The sequence below is a fragment of the Eumetopias jubatus genome, unplaced genomic scaffold, assembly GCF_037043125.1.
Source record: "Eumetopias jubatus isolate StellerSeaLion01/CBP00866 unplaced genomic scaffold, mEumJub1_p1.0 scaffold_6, whole genome shotgun sequence".
NCBI classification, from domain to species: Eukaryota; Metazoa; Chordata; class Mammalia; order Carnivora; family Otariidae; genus Eumetopias; species Eumetopias jubatus.
Window position 1 is genome coordinate 37816402 of NW_028274812.1, and position 21671 is coordinate 37838072.

Sequence of the window (21671 nt, forward strand, 5' to 3'; positions counted from 1 at the left end):
TTACCCATGCTTGGAGAGAGAATTTATATGATAAACTGGCAAAATGCTGAAAATATGTTTCTCAGCAGAAGGTATAACAAGAAGAAAATATTCCTCTCTTACCAGCTAGATTGAGAATCTCAAGAAAATCTCCTTAGCTGAGAAAATATCTAGAATAGCCTACTTAAGTTCGGTGATTTCCTATGGGCCATGCATGTTGGCTAGAAAAAAGGCTTTACAGAGAATTTTAAAAATTCTAATGCAAAAAGAAGAGAAATATGTTATAAAGGCAAAGGGAGAAGAAGTAGAGGAAAAAAGAGAGTCAGCAAAATGGCGGGAGCTAGATGCTATTTTACCATTGCCCAGCAAGTTTGGTTATTAAATGCTTGAGATGATTGGTGTGGTTGAATTCTTCTGAAACTCAAAGAGGTTTTACACCTAAGTTATAGTGGTCATGCCTACTGCCATGAAGAACATAAAATCAGGGAGATTCAGCTGATGTTTAGGTTATACTCCTGATTTTTAGATTGAAAGTAGTTGGAATTAGGGTTATCATGGTGTTTAATTATATTTTGGTTTGTTATGGTAACATTTTAAGGGACTCAGAAATTAAAATAAAATCTTTATTGATCACTAATGTAAATCAGTCACTGAACTAAGGCAATGGGGATACAAGATAAAAAATTAGATCCCCCAGCTCATAAAAAAGGTTAAAATCCCGTGGTAAGAGATATCCCCCTTTTTCCCAGTCAGACTGTGTAAGGTCTATGCTAGGAAAATAAAATCTCACAGACTAGAGCTAAAGAAACAATATTGCTGTGGTTGTGGATGGGAGTATCAGGGAAGACTTCGAAGAGGAGACAACATTTTAACCCAGCTTTTAAAAATGAACAGATTTCCAAAGCTGTGCTCAGTTTATTTGGAATAGTAAAAATGGTTGGCATAATGGGATACAAGTGCAGGTGAGTAATTTTGAGGGAAAACAGTGAGGTTTTCACAAGCAAGAAAATTACATAACCAGATCATAATTTAGAAAATATTCTGATGGATGCTGTGCTAGAAGGAAGCAACTGGAAGAATGGAGCCTACTCAAGTGATTCTAGCAATGTTCAAAGCAAGAGAAGAGGAGCGTCCAAAAAGGCAGAGAGACACTGGGCACTGAGAGGAACGAATTGATTTTTGTTTCAGGCCCCTCATGTCTGAGGGCAAATTGTTTGGCAACTGTGGGCTAAGAGAACATTCAGGCATACATGTTCTGCATATCGAATGTACAAATGTGTTGAGAACAGACTGGAGGGTAGACACGGACAAAAGCAGAGATAGTGTGAAGGCCAACTGCAATAATCTAAACAAGAGACGAGGAGAATTTGGCCAAGAAGACAGAAGTACAAGTGGGGAGAAGTGGTCAAATCCTGAATATATTTTGAGAATACTGCTGATAAGGTTTGCTAAGGTGTCAGATATGAAGTATGAGAGACAGGAGTCAAGGATGACTACAAGATTTTTGGCCTGAGCAACTGAAAGATTGCTGTTGCCATTAACAAAGATGGGGAGGACTGAGAGGAATGGGGAGGGGGGGAAATAAGCTTGAGGTGCCTGTTTTACATCAATAGGAAATATAATACATTTACCTGAAAATATCTGACTTGGGGATTGGTTTAATTAATGGATGATGGTTGATTGTGGATCTATCTTCACGTGTGTGTCTTTAAATACTCATACAAGGATCTGATTCTTTTTTTTTTAAGATTTTATTAATTTATTTGAGAGAGAGATTGAGCACACAAGCAGGGGGAGGAGCAGAGGAAGAGGGACAAGCAGACTCTGTACTGAGTGTAGAGCCCAACAATAAGAAAACAAATCAATTTAAAAATGGGCCTACAACCTTAATAGACACCTCACCAAAGAAGATACACAGATGGCAAATGGCCATATGAAAACATGCTCCATATTATATGTCATCAGAGAAAAGGAATGAGCTCCCACTGCACACTTAGTAGAATGGACAAATCCCAAACACTGACAACACCAAATTTTGGCAAGGATGTGGAGTAACAAGAATTCTCATTCATTGCTGGTGGTAATGCAAAATGGTATAGCCACTTTGGAAGACAGTTTGGCAGTTTTTTATAAAACTAAACATATGCTGGGCCACCTGGGTGGCTCAGTTGTTTAAGCATCTGCCTTCGGCTCAGGTCATGATCCCAGGGTTCCGGAATCGAGTTCCGCATCAGGCTCCCAGCTGAGAAGGGAGCCTGCTTCTCCCTCTCCCTCTGCCCCTCCTCCCTGCTTGGATTCTCTCTCTCTCCCAAATAAATAAAATCTAAGAAAAAAAAACTAAACATATGCTTATCATGTGACCGAGTAATCATGTTCCTTGGTATTTACCCAAAGGCAGTGAAAATTTATGTCCACACAAAAACCTGCATACACTAGCTTTATTCATAATTGGCAAAATGTGGAAGCAATCAAGATATCCTTGAGTAGGTGAATGGATAAACTGTAGTATATCCAGACAATGGAGTATTATTATATTATTATAGCACTAAAAGGAGATGAACTGTCACACCATGAAAAGACAGAGAAAACTTAAATGTGTATCACTAAGTGAAAGAAGCCAATCTGAAAAAGCTACATACTGTGTGATTCCAACTATATGATATCCTGGAAAAGGCAAAACTACACAGACAGTAAAAAGATCACTGCTTGCCAGGGGTTGGTGGAGTAGGGATGAACAGACAGAGCACAGAGGAATTTTAGGGCAGTGAAAATACTCTGCATGATACTATAAAGATGGATACATGTCACCATATATTTGCCCAAACTCATAGAACGTGCCACACCAAGAATGAACCCTAAGATAAACTATGGACTTTGGGTAATTATGATGTGTCAGCATAGGTGTAGGTTTATCAACTGCAGCAAATGTACCGCTCTTCTGGGGAATGTTAATAATGAGAGAGGCTATGTGGGAAATCTCTGTATTGTCTCTTCAATTTTGTTGTGAACCTAAAACTGCTCTAAAAATTAAAGTCTTAAACACACGTACACACACACACACACACACACACACAGTCCAGAGAGGCAAAACTTGAGAATTTTTCCATATTTATTTAGCTTTCTTTTAGCTAAGTAAGCACAGTTTGAAACAACTCATTTTACAATTCTGCAGTTACAATTAATATCATAACATGCATGAATAATGCTCTAGATACTACTTTAACATAAGTTATGAATTGGTTTTGTGTTTAGCTAATGTTATGGGTAGCTACTGAGTTACCAAATACTCTACTGAAAAAGCTGAGTGAATTTTAATTGTAGTAAGTTTTTAATCTTTACAAGTAAAAGAGAAATGCTGCTAAGAATGTGAGGATCAGCGGTTTTCCAAGTAAGAAGGAAAACTTAACTATGACAGGGTATAAACCTATATAAATTAAATCAACTGGCTAATCATATTTTTGAAGAGGTCCATAAGGCATTTGAGAATTCCTTAAATACCTTACATGTTATCATCATAATAGTGTCAGTTATATCATTGCAAGTTCACATAGTAAAACATGTTGTACATACCGAAAATTCCTTTTCCAAAGCTGGTCATATTTGAGCTGATTTCTACAAACTTGTAACTGTTAATCTGTGTAGGTGGCTCAGTGAGCTACTTAACAAAGCAGTGCTAAAAAGCCTGGAAATCTAATTTTGAGAGGCCAAAACCCCTACTTCCACTTCCAGTGAATAAAATGGAATGTGAATATTCACTTCAATTGTAAAGTAAGTAATAACGGAAGCAGAACTCAGGAAAAGTACATGTTGGTCTCTTGGCCTAAACTTCCACTGTCTGCCTGCCAAACACTGAGTCTTAAATATTCAGTTCTACTGCCACCTGCTCTCAAAATTGTGTTCCTTTCCACAGCCTCTTCTGTGGACATTACAGCACTTAACACACTAAACTGTAATCACTGGTTTTGTCTGACCTTTGTATCAGCATTTGAAGACAGACTGTTCTTTCTCACCTACATTTCCTGATCATCACATGTTAAATACTCAGCAAATGTTTGTTAAATGGATAAATGAATGAATATTTATTTCAGATGTTGTAACTAAATATCCCAGATGTTGTAATTAAACACTGTAATAAGTATTTCATTACTTAAAACTATGTTTATTTTTTTTTAAAGATTTTTATTTATTTGACAGAGAGAGACACAGTGAGAGAGGAAACACAAGCAGGGGGAGTGGGAGAGGGAAAGCAGGCCTCCCGCCAAGCAGGGAGCCTGATGCGGGGCTTGATCCCAGGACCCTGGGATGATGACCTGAGCCGAAGGCAGACGCTTAACAACTGAGCCACCCAGGCGCCCCTAAAACTATGTTTAATATCATGCTGAATATAAGAAAGAAAACTAATCATCTCAGCCTACTTCTAACATCAATACTTTAATCTTTGTGTTCATTTATATTCATGCACATGGTGTTACTATACACTGGCACAATGTAGGATTAGTTTCAGTACCTTACTCTTCATTCACATTCACTATTGTTAGTGTAGATCAGCACAATCCCTAAAGAAATATGTCTAACGAAATGATGTATCAGTAATGCTAACATTGAGCTATTAAAATAAATTTTCTCATCCAAGCTTATCTGTCTCTACTTTCAAATCAGGATTTCTTCATGATAAAAGCCAGGCCTAATCACTTTTTAATTCTACCTTTCCTTTGGTACAATATACCAACCATAAAACGATAATTTCCACCAGTTTTCAATACATTACTATAACCATTTTATGTTTCTTCCCCATTTATATTCTTACAGGTAAAATGTCATGACAGTGAATTCTCTTGGATAGCCAAATTGCTTGTTCTTGTAAATTCACCATTAGAATTTACCTTGTGTATATTATATAGCTTTAAGGAACAATTTATCACAAAAATGTTAGGCTTCAAGAAGTGAAAACTAGCATCTCAAATCTGAGTAAAAAGTGACACATATACAATTCTTTCCATCAACAAGAACAGAAATCACTATGTAGTATGGTACTCTTCATTTTGAAATTTTGTGTGTTATATAACTGTCAAGAAATGGTTAATTTCTTTTTCCCCTTCATAGTAACAAAGGTTCCAATAAAGTACTTTCTATACCAGTTTATTCTTCATAAATAAGTCACTATTATAATAGACTATGGAGAAATGAAAATATTTAAACTTTAAAAAAAAATAGCCCTTCCTGATTAATGGGATTTGTTTTAATGGGATTTTACATATAGTATCTTATATCTTAAATGAGTAACCATTAAAACAAAGAAGTCAATGACAAAGTATCCATGGAATTGTATCACATATCTCAGGAAACAGACATTCAGAAAAGATTTAAGGCTAACCAGTAATAGCCTCTCATAAAACCCAATGAACCTTACAACTCTAATTAGACTTCAAAAGGACCAAAATATTAGTTTATGTTGAGCCAAGATTAGGAAAATCTTCCACTGTTGACATTTTCATGTTCTTAGTTTTTCAATCAAACAGTCGGCCTGTAATTTTGAAAACACAACGTATTTTTAAATTCTAGTTATTACAACCTATATTAAATAATTCTACTGGCATCCCTATTATATTAAGTCACAGCAGAAGAGCTGGATATTACATATTCTGTTCCTAAATACATCTTATAAAAAATTTCTCAATATAATAGTTTTATAAACTATAGTAAAGGTATTCCACATTGTATATACATAGGCAGATTTTTATAGATATTGCATTAAAAAGCTTCAATAAGAAAAGGAAAATAAATATAATACTAACATTTTACAAAGTAAACTAGATGTGGAGGAACCTTAAATGCATATTACTAGGTGAAAGAAGCCAATCTGCAAAGGCTACATGCTGTATTGTTCCAACCATATGACATTCTGGAAAAGGCAAAAGTGTGAAGGCAGTAAAGAAATCAGTGGTTACCAGGAATTAAGGGAGAAGGAGAGGTGAATAGGTAAAGCACAGAGGTTTTTATTATACCATAACGTTGGATACATGTTACTACACATTTGTCCAAACCAATAAAATACAGAACACTAAGAATAAACCCTAGTGTGAATCATGAACTTTGGGTAAAAATGATGTGTTACTGTAATTTCATGAATTATAACAAACGTTATCACTGTGGTATACCAGGACGTCCATAGTGGGAGACTGTGAGTGTATGGGTGATAGAGGGTATATGGGAACTCTCTGTACTTTCCATTCAATCTTGCTGTGAGTCTAAAAGTGCCCTAAAAAATAAAATCTATTAAAAAATTAAAAAGTAAACCGAAGTCTTCTAGTTATTATTTCAAATATTTTCTTTATCTGAAACATAAGAGATTTTGAAATAAATCTTAGTATCTTTATCTTGATTTTTTTCAAAGTCTCATAATATATGCTGACAGATCTAAGGAGAGTTCAGATTCACAGAATGAACCATTAACAGATCTTATAACTTTGTTCATTTTTTTCTAACTAAAATGTCATGTAAGGAAATACAGTTAAAAATATTACAAAAAATGTATTTTTCATTACTTTCTTATAAAAGCATGGAGCATGTAGAAAATTAGAAATACAAATAAGGAAAAAAATCCCTTTTTTAATCACACTGATTTTTTAAGGAGACCACACCAACTGCCCTATCGAATATTCTACTAATTTTTATTCAGAACACACACACACACACATAAATATCTTAAATTATTTTTCAATTAAATAAAACCATCTGGACAAGTTGAAGAGAGGGATACTAAGTTTGAAATATGAAGTTTCTAGAATCATGCTTTTTAATTTCTTGGGTACCATGACTATAATAATGATACGCATTAACAGCAATTATTTAATTTGTAATTCAGTGATTATTTAAAAATAGCAACTATAGGTCTCCTTATCCTCATGGACACATAGGGACTGGTAAATTACTAGTCAAGTGGCCCTGGAAGGACAGTCACTTAATAACCAAGGCTTGACTGTCAGGCAACAGGCCTGTAATCAGCTTGAATTCTATTCTACTTTTGCCCTAGCAAAGCAGAATTCTATAATTTTTTAGGCTCGATGGCTTCAACCTCAGAGCTGACAGTTAATGCTACCAAGGCAGCCCTTTTCTAAACTAGAAAATTACAGGAATTCAATTTCTACAATAATGTTGGGAATGATAACAGAGGCAGGAGGTAATATTTACTAGTACTTACTATTTGCAAGGTACAGTTTTAAGCGCTGTATATGTAAATTATGTTATCAATCCTCTTATCAACCCTACGGGTGGGCAGTATTCCTTATAGGCAGGTAATAGATAAAGAACTTGGGCCTTACAACATTTAAGTAACTTGCACATGGGACCTCAAGTAACTGAGCCACAATTTAAATGTAGATCGGACTCTGGGTTCTGAACTGCTAATGCCACGGTTCTTCTATATCATATCCTCTGCTTACAATGGCAAGACATAGCCATAACTTCTCTTCCTACAGATCTGAAACCCTGGAAAATCCCTTAAACTAAAAATATTACTTTGGATATCTGTGAGCAGTACATTAAAAGAGAGGATCAAGCCTATGAGAGCTGTTAAGTGCCTACTGTTGCCAAGAAAAGAACTGTAACGAAAAGGACAGATATTTTAAATACTTTTGTATGCTGCTACTGTAATAATAACACTTACTGTGATAAACCAATAGGAATTCACTCTATAGACTAATTTTGATAAGAAGCCAAGTTGATTGACAGGCGCCAGCACATGAAGGTGCAAGTGGGAGATGGAACAGAATGGCGGCATGTGGAAACCCATTCTAAAACAGAAAGGTTAGAGATACTTGGCAAGTCAGTTCTACAAGAGTTTAAAGCTATTTTTTCATGTTAAAACACATAACCATTAACAGGTTACCTAGGGTAGACAGATTGCCACTCAGACATCACTTTTATCGCTTTCTTTATACACTTCTCAGTATTCATACACTTTCTCCTCTTTTCATGCTGAAGTTCACCGTAACAAACTCTTCATCAAGGAAGGGCTTAAGAGCGTATGTCTCAGTAACACTTTTATGAATTCTGAGTTGGCATTATGTTTTATCACCTCAGTCCTTATCAGTTTTAACCTTTAATTCTCCTAAGATATGGCTCTGCAATGAATCTTTTAAAAAAAATTACAGGGCACTCCTGGGACCTTTAACTTTTAGACTGTACAGCTGAGGCATAAAGTTGTTTGTTGTGTACTATGTTTGGCATAAATTCCACCCTTTTCTTTAAAAAAAATTACATGACACTCAAGTAAAAGGGTTCCTTTATTCCAAGACATAGCCAGTAGATGGTGTGCCTTCTCCTTTAATAAAGTAGTCATTTCCTTACCAACCCATCTTCCCATAGTGAGATTATTTATATCATTATTAAAAAAAACTTTATCACTTGAATTTCTTGCTTAATAATGAAAATAAGTTAGATAATAATCATGATTATCTGCTTTATAAAACATTTATAAGACAATTCCTTTGACTACTAACAAATTTCTACTAATAAATTTTTTAAATATGATTCTCTCTCTTAAAAATCAATTTACAGTTTTGTAAGTCCACTTAGAAATTCTGAGTGGAGCAAGGCACACCTGTAACAATAATCCAAGCCTAAAGCCTAGAAATATTTGCCTCCTCAAATTAGAAGTGAGTCTCAATTAAAAAAAAAAAAAGACTACAATGAGAGGGAGCATAAGGGGGTGTAAGAGAAGTGGTCTATTGCAGCAACATAGGACTGACAATGGAGAGTCAGAAACATGGCACATATTGAAAAGCTTCCACCACTGCCTAGAAAAAAGAGACTGAGTTTTCCTTCTGTGAAACAGGAGTCATGTAATACAGAATCAAGTAATCTAAAAGCTAGAAGCAACTCAAGGGTTCATTCAACCCTTTCATTTCAAAGATGGGAAAGCCAAGATCCAAAAAGTAGACTTCCCAAGGTCACAAAGTCAGGCAGTGACAGAGTGAGGATTGAGACTCTTGGTCCAACGTCCATTCTTCTAATAAGCACTCCTCTGACTGGGAAGGGAAATGTACTGCTTTTGGCCAAAGGGTCTCAAATACCATCTGTTCCTTATCACTATCACCCTTGAATAGCGCTTCACAGTTTTCAGAGGATTTTCACACAATCTTATTTGAACCGGTAAGTAGGCAGAGCAGGTATTATCTTGGAGAGGTTAAATGCCTCAAGTATCATAGCCAGTATAAGCCCAGTACTCAGCAAGTAGCATGGACAGCGTTAGAGCTCAGGTCTCTTTGAATTCCAGTTCAGATGTTAGAAGTAATATCCGATCTACCTGTCTCGGCAAGCCTTTGGTCACACAAGGCAAAGTCAGAAGTCTTTTAAAAAGGAAAAACACTATTTAGATTAAGTAAAAGAGTTGCCACATTGAACATTATATGCTTTTTTGCTCAAACTTTGGCAAATGCCAGAGATCAATTCAGCAGGCAATGAATTCAAGTTAATTTCCCACTAGAAGTATAATACTATATTTTTAAATCATAAAATCAAATAGTTTCTAAAGAAATTTAATTTACACATATTTGTTATAGAAATGGACATATTGAACAAAGAATGGTGGACTTGTAACTATTTTACCTACCCGCTGCTTAAATAGACTTGTCTGCCCAAACTCCAAGTGGTGATTTTTAGATGCTGAGACATGAGAGGAAGATGTTTTATTTATTAAATTTATACTACCAATGAACAACGTATGCTCACTCTCAGGAAAACTGTATTTAAGCTACCTCTGCTTTCATTTCCCAGGAGGGAACGACATTTCAGAAAAACCAACTACGCATATTGGTTTCTATCTGGAAGTATACATACCTCGCATTTTTGAAGTCAGTGAAATTATTCCTTTCAAGAATGGTTTTTCCAACAGTTACCATGCTCTCAACTATAAAACAGGAAAGAAACTACATTACACTGTAGGAAACATTACTAAATTGTTATTAATTTTTAACTTTTAGGATCCTAATCAAAAGTCGTATTCAATGGGTAAATATTTAAAGACCTGTTTAATAGTTCTAAGTTACTGAGAAGTTTGCTCATCAAAACTGAAATGAAGTATCAACCTATCAAAGTACAGTGTATAGGCTGACTTTGAACAGCGTTGAGGAGTACTATTAAGTGACTACATAGGACATCTGATCCTACTGAGGTCTAATTCTAATCATAAGGAGACCAAGTAAGAAACAAAAACATGTTTGAAATAAGAAGACATGCAAGAAAACTGAATTTGTCTTTCAACCCAAATTAAGGATATGATAGCCTTTCATGTCAGCCTACCTCTGACTAGCTAGATGTTCATATAATTGTTTTGGCTTCTGAACTCTATCTGCCTTAGTGTCTTTATAGTCTTGGTGCTTTATGGCCTTTGGATAGGAATACACTTCCCCATGAGAAAAAATTTGGTAACCTGCAATCTCCAAAGCACAATGCCAAAATTTAGACCTCTTTTGTTTCTGAATGGTGTAACCAAGCATTTGGAAGGGGGATGAAATGAGAGAATCTACAGAAGATGGTTGTTAAAAAAGAGGCTCATAAAATTGTTGTGAATGTTTACTTCACTAAGTCAGGCTTGAGCCAGGAGGACGAAAGACTTCCATGACAAAGTCGGTACCATATTGTCTAAAAAAAACCTCAAGTTACTTCATGCAAGACTGTATCTTGTTTTCTTTTAAAATACTCCCAAGATCCCAGACATGGAAGAAAATGTTTTCTCTTAATTTCTTTAAAAGACATATGACTGCTTAAAGCAATAATTTTAACAGTACCAAGATATTACAATGTAGATGTAATATATATGACAACAATAACACAAAGTGTTACAAAGTTTATCACATTTTTCATGAATCGATACAATGTTAATTCTAATTAGGCTATGATAATTACACAATAAGTATTTTAGTCTTTCTAGAGCAACGATTTTTTAAAAAAAATTTGAAGAGGAATACATAAAAAGGCAAGAAATAAATTAAAATAGAATAACAAAAAATATATCTGAACGACCACAAGAAGGCAGGAAAGAAACAGGGCAATAACAACAAAAAATGGGATAAACAGAAAACAAATGGCAAGATAGTACACCTAAATCGAACTGCATCAATAGTTATATTAAAGGTTTATGAACTAAACACTCCAATTAAAAAATCAGAGATTTTCATACTATTTTTAAAAAATAATAATAAATAAGCAAGACGCAACTATATTGCTATCTTCAAGTCTTTAAACATTAATATTCAATTTGGTTGAAAGTATAGAAAAAGATACCCAATGTGGAGAGTAAGTAACAAGAAAGTAAAGTAGTTAAATTCATGTCATACAAAATAGGCTCAAGAAGTATTTCCAGAGATAAAGAGGGATATTTTACAATGATAAAAAAGGATCAATTCATTGAGAATGTATGACAACCATAATTATGTATTCACTTAAAATCAGATTCAAAATACATGGAGCAAAACCTATTGTCTCCTTTCTATCTCACTGTTACCTATTCTATTATTTCTCTCCTTATACTTACTTTGGTCTGATTCACTTGCCTCTTTCTAGCATCCTAAAGTAGAAAATTAGTTCATTGGTTTTATTTTATTTTATTTTTTTTAAAGATTTTATTTATTTGACAGAGAGAGAGAGAGAGAGCACAAGTAGGCAGAGAGGCAGGCAGAGGGAGAAGGAGAAGCAGGCTCCCCGCTGAGCAGGGAGCCCGACGCGGGGCTTGATCCCAGGACCCTGGGATCATGACCAGAGCCGAAGGCAGCCGCTTAACCAACTGAGCCACCAGGCGCCCCTTTAGTTCATTGGTTTTAAACATCCCCTTCCATTATCATCAGAGAACAGAGGTTATAAGATTTCAATAATCTGAAATGTATTTAGACTTACTTTATTGCCCAGAATATGGTCTATCTTGGTGAACATGTACTCTTAACAAAATGTGTACTTTATAGTTAGGTGGAGTTCTAAAAATACTAATTATAATCACAGTGCTTGATAGTGTTATTGAGCTCTTCCACATTCTTATTATTTTCCCAACTTCATAGATTGTATGTAAATATTAACTGCAAGAACATTTAAACTTTCATTACAGAAATATTAAGATATAAGGAAAATCAGAAAGAATAGTATAATGAAATCCCAAATACCCACCATGTTGCTTCAAAATTGGTTAACATTTTATTTGCAAGTTATAAAAACTTTCAATAAAACAGAATGCTAGAAAAAGAAAATCAAGCATGAACATATTTCTCCCTCCTTAAAAAAAATTATAAAAAGGAAATACTTAAGGCATGGTGGCCACTGCTTGATGCTAACTATTGCAAAAATATTGGCCTTTATCTGCTGGAATAAATATGAAACGTACTCATAGAAGTTCAGATGACTAAGGAATTTTGCAATATTGAGAAGAAACAGTTTAAAAACTGGTAATTCAATAGTCTAAATACTAACGAACTACACTTCAAAGTTTTCCATCAAAGATATTTCTTATTTACCTCCAAAAATCTGGCCCAATCTATCTATTTTGTCAGCTACTTAAATTATTAACCCAACTAATCCCAGACCCTGGAGACAAAGGCTATGAAAGCAGATACGAAGTGAACTTAGAAATGTCTTAGGAAATGGTAACTGGTAAGTCACAGAAATCATGAGTAGGAAAATACAGGATAATCCTGTAAGAGACAAGATTCAGAAGCCAAAAGGTCATTGCTAAAATCCCATCGCCAAACTTAGGTGTTAGTTCATCTACACAAGAAACTTACAGGGCAGGTACCAAAATGGTCTCATTTTTGTATAGCACCTTCCATTTTCAGAGTCAAGGAAAGCCAACATTTAAAAAAACAAAAAGATGCATTATCTTTTAGAGATTTTAAAGATTAAATAACATGATGTCTGGAATTTGCTTTAAATCCACTGTGGGAGAAGGTTAATAGATGAAACAGATTGGCCACAAGTTAATAAATGTGGAGCTTAGGGTGCCTGGGTGGCTCAGTTGGTTAAGCGACTGCCTTTGGCTCAGGTCATGATCCTGGAGTCCCTGGATCCAGTCCCGCATCGGGCTCCCTGCTCAGTAGGGGGTCTGCTTCTCCCTCTGACCCTCCCCCCCTCTCGTGCTCTCTCTCTCTCTCACTCTCTCTCTCAAATAAATAAATTCTTTTAAAAAAAAAGAAAAAACTACTATATATTTTAAAAAAATGTGGAGCTTGGGTGATGAACACATGAAGATTAGACTATTTTCTTTATTTTTGTATATATTTGAAATTTTTCATGACAGAAGTTTCACAAATGCTCCTCTTTCATTAACACCTGGCTAGACATTTTCTTTTTAATTGTCACTGCTATCACTGATGCCAATTCAGGATGACACAACCTGAGGAATACTGCTATCTTCATACCCAGTTCTATGTGATCCTTCTGTAGCTCACTACAGTTTCCAAGATGCTTCTTTGGTACCACAAGATAATGATGAGGTGCTGCTGGTCTGATATCTTTGAAGCAAACTAGGTCTTCATTCTGAAGGAAAAAAACATATCATTTGTTAGAGAATCTTTTAAAAAGAATTTCCTAATGCTGTTCTGACATGTCTTAAACACCATAAATCTCAGTCTGATAGGGAAATGGTATTTATGTTACAACTAACCCCAGCTGGGCAATTTTGATTATGCATTAACGACAAGCTTTAGCATCCTTCATGAGATGCTCATTTGTTCCAGAAAATGAAGACTTATATAAAGCTAGTTTCAGGAAAACAATTATCAATGAAGTTCAATAAAACTTTATTACCAAAGGGGTGTCTGGGTGGTACAGTGGATTAAGTGTCCCACTCTTGGTTTTGGCTCAGATCATGATCTCAGGGTTGTGAGAGAGAGCCCCATGTCCAGTTTCATGCTCAGTGAGGAGTCTGCTTGAGATCCTCTCTCCCTCTCCCTCTGCCCCTCCCACTTGTGCTCACTCTCTCTTAAATGAACAAATAAATCTTTAAAAAACAAAACAAAAAACTTCATTACCAATAATCCCAGGGTTTTTTTTTTTATTTCCTTATATATTTCTCTATCTCTACCTATATAAGGGTTTTTCACTCTTAATATGTACTTTTAAAGGTTTGACTACAGAAACATAGCAAGATTGATAAATTCTTTTTTACATTTAATTTTTTTCCAAAGTCGCATGTTATACAACTATAACAGGAAAATCATCTAGCATCTACATATCCAGACGTTACCTTTTTAAACAATTTTCACAGCAGTTATACACTGCTGTGTATTGCACTAAGTGTCCAATCCATTATATTAGTTTCCTGATTTACTAAGTGTCCAATTGCACTAAGTGTCCAATCCATTATATTAGTTTCCTGATTTACATACTCCACATACTTATGGAAGGAAAAAAGAAATGAAAAAGGGAGTCTTTCAACCTACTGACATTTGAGTTTCAACCTTTTCCAAAAGGAAAATCAATATTCCCTAAATATCCTTATTCAATATCTTATATAAAAATTTTTTCAATGACTAAAAGACACATGAAAAGATGCTCAACACCACTCATCATCAGAGAAATGCAAATCAAAACCACAATGATATGAAACTTCACACCAGTTCAATGGCTAGTATTAAAAAGACAGGAAATACGTGTTGGCATGAGTGTGGAGAAAAGGGAACCCTCTTGCACTGTTGGTGGGAATGCAAACTGGTGCAGCCACTATGGAAAACAGTATGGAGGTTCCTCAAAAATTAAAAACAGAAATACCATATGATCCCCCAGTTCCACTACTGTATATTTATTTACCCAAAGAAAATTAAAACACTAATTCCAAAAGATGTATGCACCCCTATGTTTATTACAACATTATTTACAATAGCCAAGACATGAAAGCAACCTGAGGATCCATCAACAGATGAATGAATAAAGGAGATATGATATACATATATAAGGAAATATTACTCAGTCATAAAAAATGATGAGCTCTTGCCATTTATGACAACATGGATGCACCTAGAGGGTATTATACTAAGAACAAACTGGTAGCTGCCAGAAGGAAGGTTGGGGAGGGGGGGCAAAGCAAGTGAAGGAAAACCTATGCATTTTAGTTAGCCAGTGCAATCAATGATTGAATTAGATTTCCATTAAGCTTTCTAAAATATTGAAATTGGCCCTCTGATGTTACTCTCTCTCCTATTGCTACTACTGAACTAGCCATTATTTAGACTCTTCATTTTAAGACAGACTTTCTCCTCTTCTGAAGATACAATGACAAAAAATATGAAATGATGCATGTACAAAGCTATCCTTTGCAGCATGATTTGTAATAGCAAAAAAAAAAACAAAAAGAAAAGAAAAGAAAAAGAAAATAACCCAAGAGTCCATAATTCAACTAGGAGACTGGTTGAATAAATTATAGCAAATCCATACAATGAAGTAATATGTAGCTACAAAAAGGAATGAAGAAAATCTTTATATACTTATAAAATCATTTCTGAAATATACTTCGAAGTTAAAAAAAAAAACACAAGGAGCAGGAGAGTGGTAAGGCCATCTTTGTGTAAGAAAGGGGAGTACAAATACAAACGTACACATACATATTCTCACAATGGAAGGCTAAACCAAATATATATTTTTTAGTTTCTTGTGAGGGAAGAGGAACAGGGTAAAGATGACAAGAGAATGGAAGCTAGACTTTTCCGAATGTCCTTAGCTTTATAATTTTGACTTTAAAAAAAATGAGTATTTAACACCCTTTTGGACTTAAAAACAATCCCTAAAAATTGAACACAAACAGAAACAAATAAACCTAACTATATGTCACCCTGATAACATAACCACACAAAGAAATTTCTTTAAAAGAAAAAAGATTTTATTTATTTGAAAGAGACAGAGAGAACTAGAGTGCACGAGAGATAGCACACTAGTGGGAGAGTGGGGCAGAGGGAGAGGGAAAAGCAGATTCCCCACTGAGCAGGAAGCCCAAGTAGGGAGGATCTCAGGACCCAGGGACCATGACCTGAGCTGAAGCAGACGCTTAACCAACTGAGCCACTCAGGCACCCCCAAAGAAAAGATATTTCAAGTGACTCTTAAACACAGAATTTTGACTATCCATCCCTCATGATAACCACTAAACGAGAACTTTTCATTTATGCTTTCAACGCAGATCACAAGCAAGCTTCTCAAGTGTGGGACATGCCATATTTATCCTTGAACTACAAGTGAATAACACATAAACTTGAAAGTTTCTTCAATAAATAAAAGATGCTTAAATAGAAAGATAAAGCTACCAATGCTTCCCTCCTCTACTCCTTAAAAAAAAATGATGTCATTATAGTTTTTACATACTTTTCCAGTAACAGAGATAGACTTTCCAAGATCTTTCAGTCTGTCCTTGCAAAACACCTTCTTAAAGTTGGAATTACGGCCATTGTTTGATTTTAACAGTATTTCTCAGCCCTTTTTCATTACCATCCCCCTAAGGCAACTTTTTAGATTTTTTTTTTCCTAATTGCCCCCCTCCCCTGATATTTTAATACCACAGCCAAATTGTACATGTGTTTATATCCTAAGTGCTATATGTGTATTTTATATATATAAACTTTTTTTGCCCCTGCCCCTGTCCCAGGCAAGAGCATCAGTTTTTACCCCTTTTGAGAATGCATGGATTTGACAAACAGCTAGTCCATCTTAACTTCATTATCACCACTGAATCCAAGCATCTGGGCTTAGCATCCATTAAATACGAGAAATAAACTGTGGTGAACAGAGTAGATGGGCACTCAACCTCCATCCCAAATACTTCTCTGTCTTTAGTACCACAGAAATTTAAAAACCAAAACCCCAGATGGAATTCAGATCTTGCCAACTAGATGTATTTCAGACTTAGGTGCTTTGACAAGCTAACCTGAGCAAAAGCCATCTTTCTGCAGCTTCCGCTAGTTCCAGCAGGGAAACATGGTCAGCTCTAAGACTACCGAGATTCTTTTTCCTTTCTTCCCTACCCCCATTCCATTGTCTAGTCAATGGCACCATGCAAGTCAAGAGACAGACATGAGACATCCATTTTTTTGGCACCATGGCCTACCTGCACGGACCCAGCAGGTATAGTGTAGCCCTGAAGCTGTGTTATTGGTCAAAGGCGAGTAGAAATAGGTAGGTGCTATGAGCATTTAGCACCCAGAGGTCAGAAATGGGAAACATCCTACAACAGGTGGAACAGCTCTGCACAACAAAGCGGAATCCAACCCCAAACGCCAACAGTACTCCCACTGCAAACACTGCTCAACAGTGGTGATCACACTGCTTCATCATCTGAGTCACAGCTACAAAGACATCTTCCTGAAGTCTAAGTTCCAGTGGCAGTCACCTAACTCCTACCTTCCTGGCTGTGGCAGAGGAAACAAGTTGTCAGTATGCAAGTGCTGTTCTGGATGTCTTTTTTTTTTTTTTTTTTAAGATTTTTATTTATTTATTTGACAGAGAGAAAGTGAGCACAAGCAGCCAGAGGGAGACAGAGGGAGAAAGAGAAACCAACTCCCCGCCGAGCAGGGAGCCCGATGCAGGACTCGATCCCAGGACCCCGGGATCATGACGGGAGCCGAAGGCAGACGCTTAATGACTGAGCCACCCAGGAGCCCCCTGGATGTCATTCTTGAAGGCTTTTCCTTCAGCCCTTGCAACTTTTTTAGCAAATAATTCCCTATATTAAATCAATTTCTGCTTTAAATTTCTGCAACTAACCCCTGACTGATAGCTAAAGCAAAGAAAAATAAGTAACATTTGAAAGAACATTTCAGTACCACACCATCTGAAGTGTAGGGCAAATTTGGTTAAAGAAGAGGAAGGACATTAAAGTTAAACTAGTATTTCCTCAGTGTGGCCTCAAGCAAGGTGAAAATAAACACCTAGCCTGGTATTTCTCAACCATGTTTTCACTGTCACCCCTCTGAGGACATTCTTAAGACTTTTTTCCTGATTCCACTCTCATGATATTTTAATACCACAGATATACTCCTTATCTGTTTATGTCCACTATGTTTACCTTTGCCTCACACAAAAAGAGTAAGATACTGTCACCCCAAAACCAACTTTTATCCCCCTCTGAGAACGCATGGCCTAGTATTTGCTTAGTTTCAACTCTGCAGTATACAACAAAAATACTATATGGATGCTTATGGAGTGAGGAATCTTCTCTAGCTTTTGCCAGAAAGATTTCCCAGACTAAACCCACATGATGCTGATAACTCCAATTATTCCAAATCAAATTTTCTCCTCTGGACTTAATTATAAGTCTACCCTACTTTATATAAACCCAATAGTTTCTAAATATTTACAATAAACATATATGAATGACTATAAGAATACACTATATATATAATGCAAAATACACAAATTAAAGATTAGGTTCTCTTTTTAAAAAGATAAATCTTTAACCTTTAATTAGTGAGCTCTTATATATGAAATCATCTTAGATTCAATTTTAAAAAGATCTGCAACTTGAGGTGCCTGGGTGGCTCAGTCGTTAAGCCTCTGCCTTCGGCTCAGGTCATGATTCTGGGGTCCTGGGATCGAGCCCCACATCGGGCTCCCTGCTCTGTGGGAAGCCTGCTTCTCCCTCTCCCACTCCCCCTGCTTGTGTTCCCTCTCTTGCTATGTCTCTCTCTGTTAAATAAATAAATAAAATCTTTAAAAAAAATCTGCAACTTTTTGAGGCACTGTTGTACAAGCATGTGCATCTTGCTTATGTTCTGTATCATATGGACTACTGTATATATTCATCCTGTGCCACCTATGTAGGATATAAATTAGTTAAAATATTGAATGTGTCTAATTTCCTCTATAAAAATGTTCCAGGCTTTTCACATAGTTCACTCTGAGAATGTTCTTCAAAGAGAAAAAATCCTGACCTTTGGCCTGGAAAAAACTGGGATAGAAGTTTGGAACATCCCACCCCCTCTCAGTGACTATTTTTATTTTTTTAATTATTTTTTTCCCTAAGATTTTATTTATTTGAGAGAGAGAGGGAGAGAGAGAGACAAAGAAAGATCACGAGCAGGGGGTAAGGGCAGAGGGAGAAGGAGACTCCCAGCTGAGCAACGAGCCCAATGCAGGACTCAACCCCAGAACCCTGGGATCATGACCTGAGCTGAAAGCAGATACTTAACCGACTGAGCCACCCAGGTGCCCCGCTCCGTGACTATTTTTAGACAAAACTTTTTACACTACTAGTACCTATTATTTACTAGTTTTCCTCAACATTGGTACTGGAGTATGCAAAATTTAAAAGCAGTTTCTAGACATCTAAGAAATATTGCATTCTGTGAAGCTAAAAAATTCACTTTACTTCTTGCTAGCCTAATTTTATATGCGGTGAAATCCTGACTCTATGGATCAGTTCAGCAGAGGCCTACTCCACAGACAAGTGATGTACTGCCCCTCTCCCTGTAGCTGCTTCCGGTTTTCACTCCTTCCCCTATTCAGCATAGATGTCAAGGTCTATCACTTCAGTCCTCTCTCTAGCCATAAATTCTTACCTTTGTTCCACTGCACCTCCAAAACACCCACAGGGCCAGACCCCAACCGTGCAATGACCCAACTGTTCACCTTGTCTAAAACTAGACTCTGGCTGCTGCTGGAGGGGTAAAAAAATCACACAGATGAACAAAATACTGCAGGTGGTAGAACTACCTCACCAAGCACAGGGCACTGTAACCTGCTGCCTCCTCTGTATTCCGTCCACCCTTTAGATTATAAGATCTGAACAGTGACTATCCTTTGTCTTATTTACCAATGAATCTCCAACACTAGGTGCTTAGAACAGATTCAATTCACTTTTAACAAATGAATTAATGATCACTAAACAAACAAACACCCAGAATCTTTGGAGCTGATCCTCTCCAAAGGCTGTTTCTTTAAAGGCAAGTAGAACCAGTAGAAGAAAATGTGTACCAGATACATTTTCAAGTACCTGAGCAAAATCTTAGTGCTCTGAAAATGTGCATACATCCCAGCTGACAACAGCTGTACGAACTTTACCCTTCAGTGGAAATCTGAGCCTATTAAGAAATAGTTTGACCTCGGCTCCACACACCGCCCCCCCCCCCAGCCTAACTTCAGTCAGTTTAACGAAGCTTTTCCCAATTACCATTACCTCCTTTCTACCAGTTTTCTCCTCGGTAGCAGTATTAGAGTGTGTAGAACTTAAAATCGTGTCTAGAAAGGCAGGGGGTGGGGATACGGGGGTGGGGAGAGGAATCAAATGCTATTTTCTGCCAAATACCTCGTACTTGCAGACAGAAGCCAAAGCGTCTGGCTTTATCGCTACATTGTCCCCCTCGGCACAGCAAAAAGACGCTGGAGACAGACCCGACTCCAAGAGAAGCAAGTCCGTCATTAACACCAGGACACCCAGCCTCCCCCACCCCGGTCCACACCTGCGAGGCCTCCCTCCCGGGGGCCTGACACGACCCCACCGCGGTCTGCCACCGCGAGGTCTCGGTCCCTGGGCTCCCCCAACCCACGCCGGGTCCGCATACAGCCCACCTCGCAGTACAGGAGCTCGGTGCCGGGTTCCTGCTGTCCCGCGATCCGGCAGAACACGCACTTGCTACTGTAGTCCTCCTCCTTCGATGACCGAGCGACAACATCGGTAGTCTTCGATGAAGACACCTTAGATTCTGTAGACTCCACTGCCTCAAAACCAGGCTCGGACTCCACGCTACCGCGCTTCGGCTCCTCCGCCATCGTACTGCCCCAAGGTGGCCAAGAACCTTGACTGCTCCTGCACCGCGGACCCTGGTCCGCCTCCTGCAGCTGCTTAGTTTTACCTGAAGGCGTCGCCCTTCGCCTGCCGCTGGGAAGGGCTGGGAGTTGGGCGCACGCGCTGATCCAAGCTGTGACTGCGACGCAGTGATCGCTCACACAGCCAGCGGCCGTGAGGGGGAGCGCGAGGACGCGCACGGATGCGACCGGGAGGAGGCGGCTGGGGCTTGCGGAAGTCGCTCCGCCCCCTGCATCTCGTTGGTAAAGACGCACCACGTCCTTTGAGACGGAGGAGCGCGCACCGCCGCGGTGACATCACTGTTGCGCCCTAACGTCCGGTCAAATGGAACCCGGTGGGTATACTGGAGGTCTTTTCCGAAAGCTGCAAGTTAGCATCCCCCAAGAGTATTATTATGTTGTTAAAAAAAAAAGTTCTTTAAAAATTCGTAGGTTTTAAGAGAATGAGCACAATTTCTAGAGCATTCTTTTCAGCATAGAATCTGTGCTCATAGAATTGTGCTCATTCTTTGGTCGTGCTTCATGCCTCACCACTACAGTAACCTAACTAGTTTCCCTCCTTGATTCTCTTGTCACTCAAAAACCCTTCAGTAACTATCGCACCCAAAAGAAAAAGTCTCAGTTAACTTGTTAGTCAAGATGGACTCTGATTTGATCTCAGCTTTTTATTTTATAATACTTGGCATTTGCTGAACACCTAAAAATGTGACATGTATTTTCTCTCAACCAAATGAGGTTGGTTTTATAATCCTCATTACAGAGATGAAGAAACAAACTAAGATGAAGAACCCACCAGCCTTTTTGAACACAACTTTTTTAACTTTTTTAACACTAAAAAATTTCTTAAACTAGCTCATTATAGTATCCTTGTTATTTGTTAACTTAGAAAATACATAATAACAAAGTCCTATTGTGAATTCA

The 21671-nt window shown here is 37.3% G+C and overlaps 1 protein-coding gene across 1 annotated transcript; it reads right to left on the bottom strand.

Moving 5' to 3' along the window:
- Positions 1–1713: 1713 nt before the first annotated feature.
- On the bottom strand, positions 1714–20766 carry HINT3 (histidine triad nucleotide binding protein 3). Its single transcript, XM_028117002.2, has 5 exons — positions 20514–20766; positions 13383–13500; positions 9820–9889; positions 7646–7772; positions 1714–5503 (listed from the first exon to the last, which is right to left on the bottom strand). Exons 1-5 carry the CDS (start codon positions 20712–20714, stop codon positions 5471–5473), a joined length of 549 nt encoding a protein of 182 aa, XP_027972803.1. The 5' UTR covers positions 20715–20766; the 3' UTR covers positions 1714–5470.
- Positions 20767–21671: the final 905 nt, after the last annotated feature.

What these genes read in the sequence shown, in the direction of transcription:
- HINT3 (XM_028117002.2), bottom strand. Translation starts at nt 20,714, where the DNA reads ATGGCGGAGGAGCCGAAGCGCGGTAGCGTGGAGTCCGAGCCTGGTTTT. An exon ending in ACTGACTTCAAAAATGCGAG is followed by an intron (nt 7,773 to 9,819) that starts GTATGTATACTT and finishes TTTCTGTTTTAG; the next exon opens with AATGGGTTTCCACATGCCGC. An exon ending in ATTCCTATTGGTTTATCACA is followed by an intron (nt 5,504 to 7,645) that starts GTAAGTGTTATT and finishes TCAAAATTACAG; the next exon opens with GCCGACTGTTTGATTGAAAA.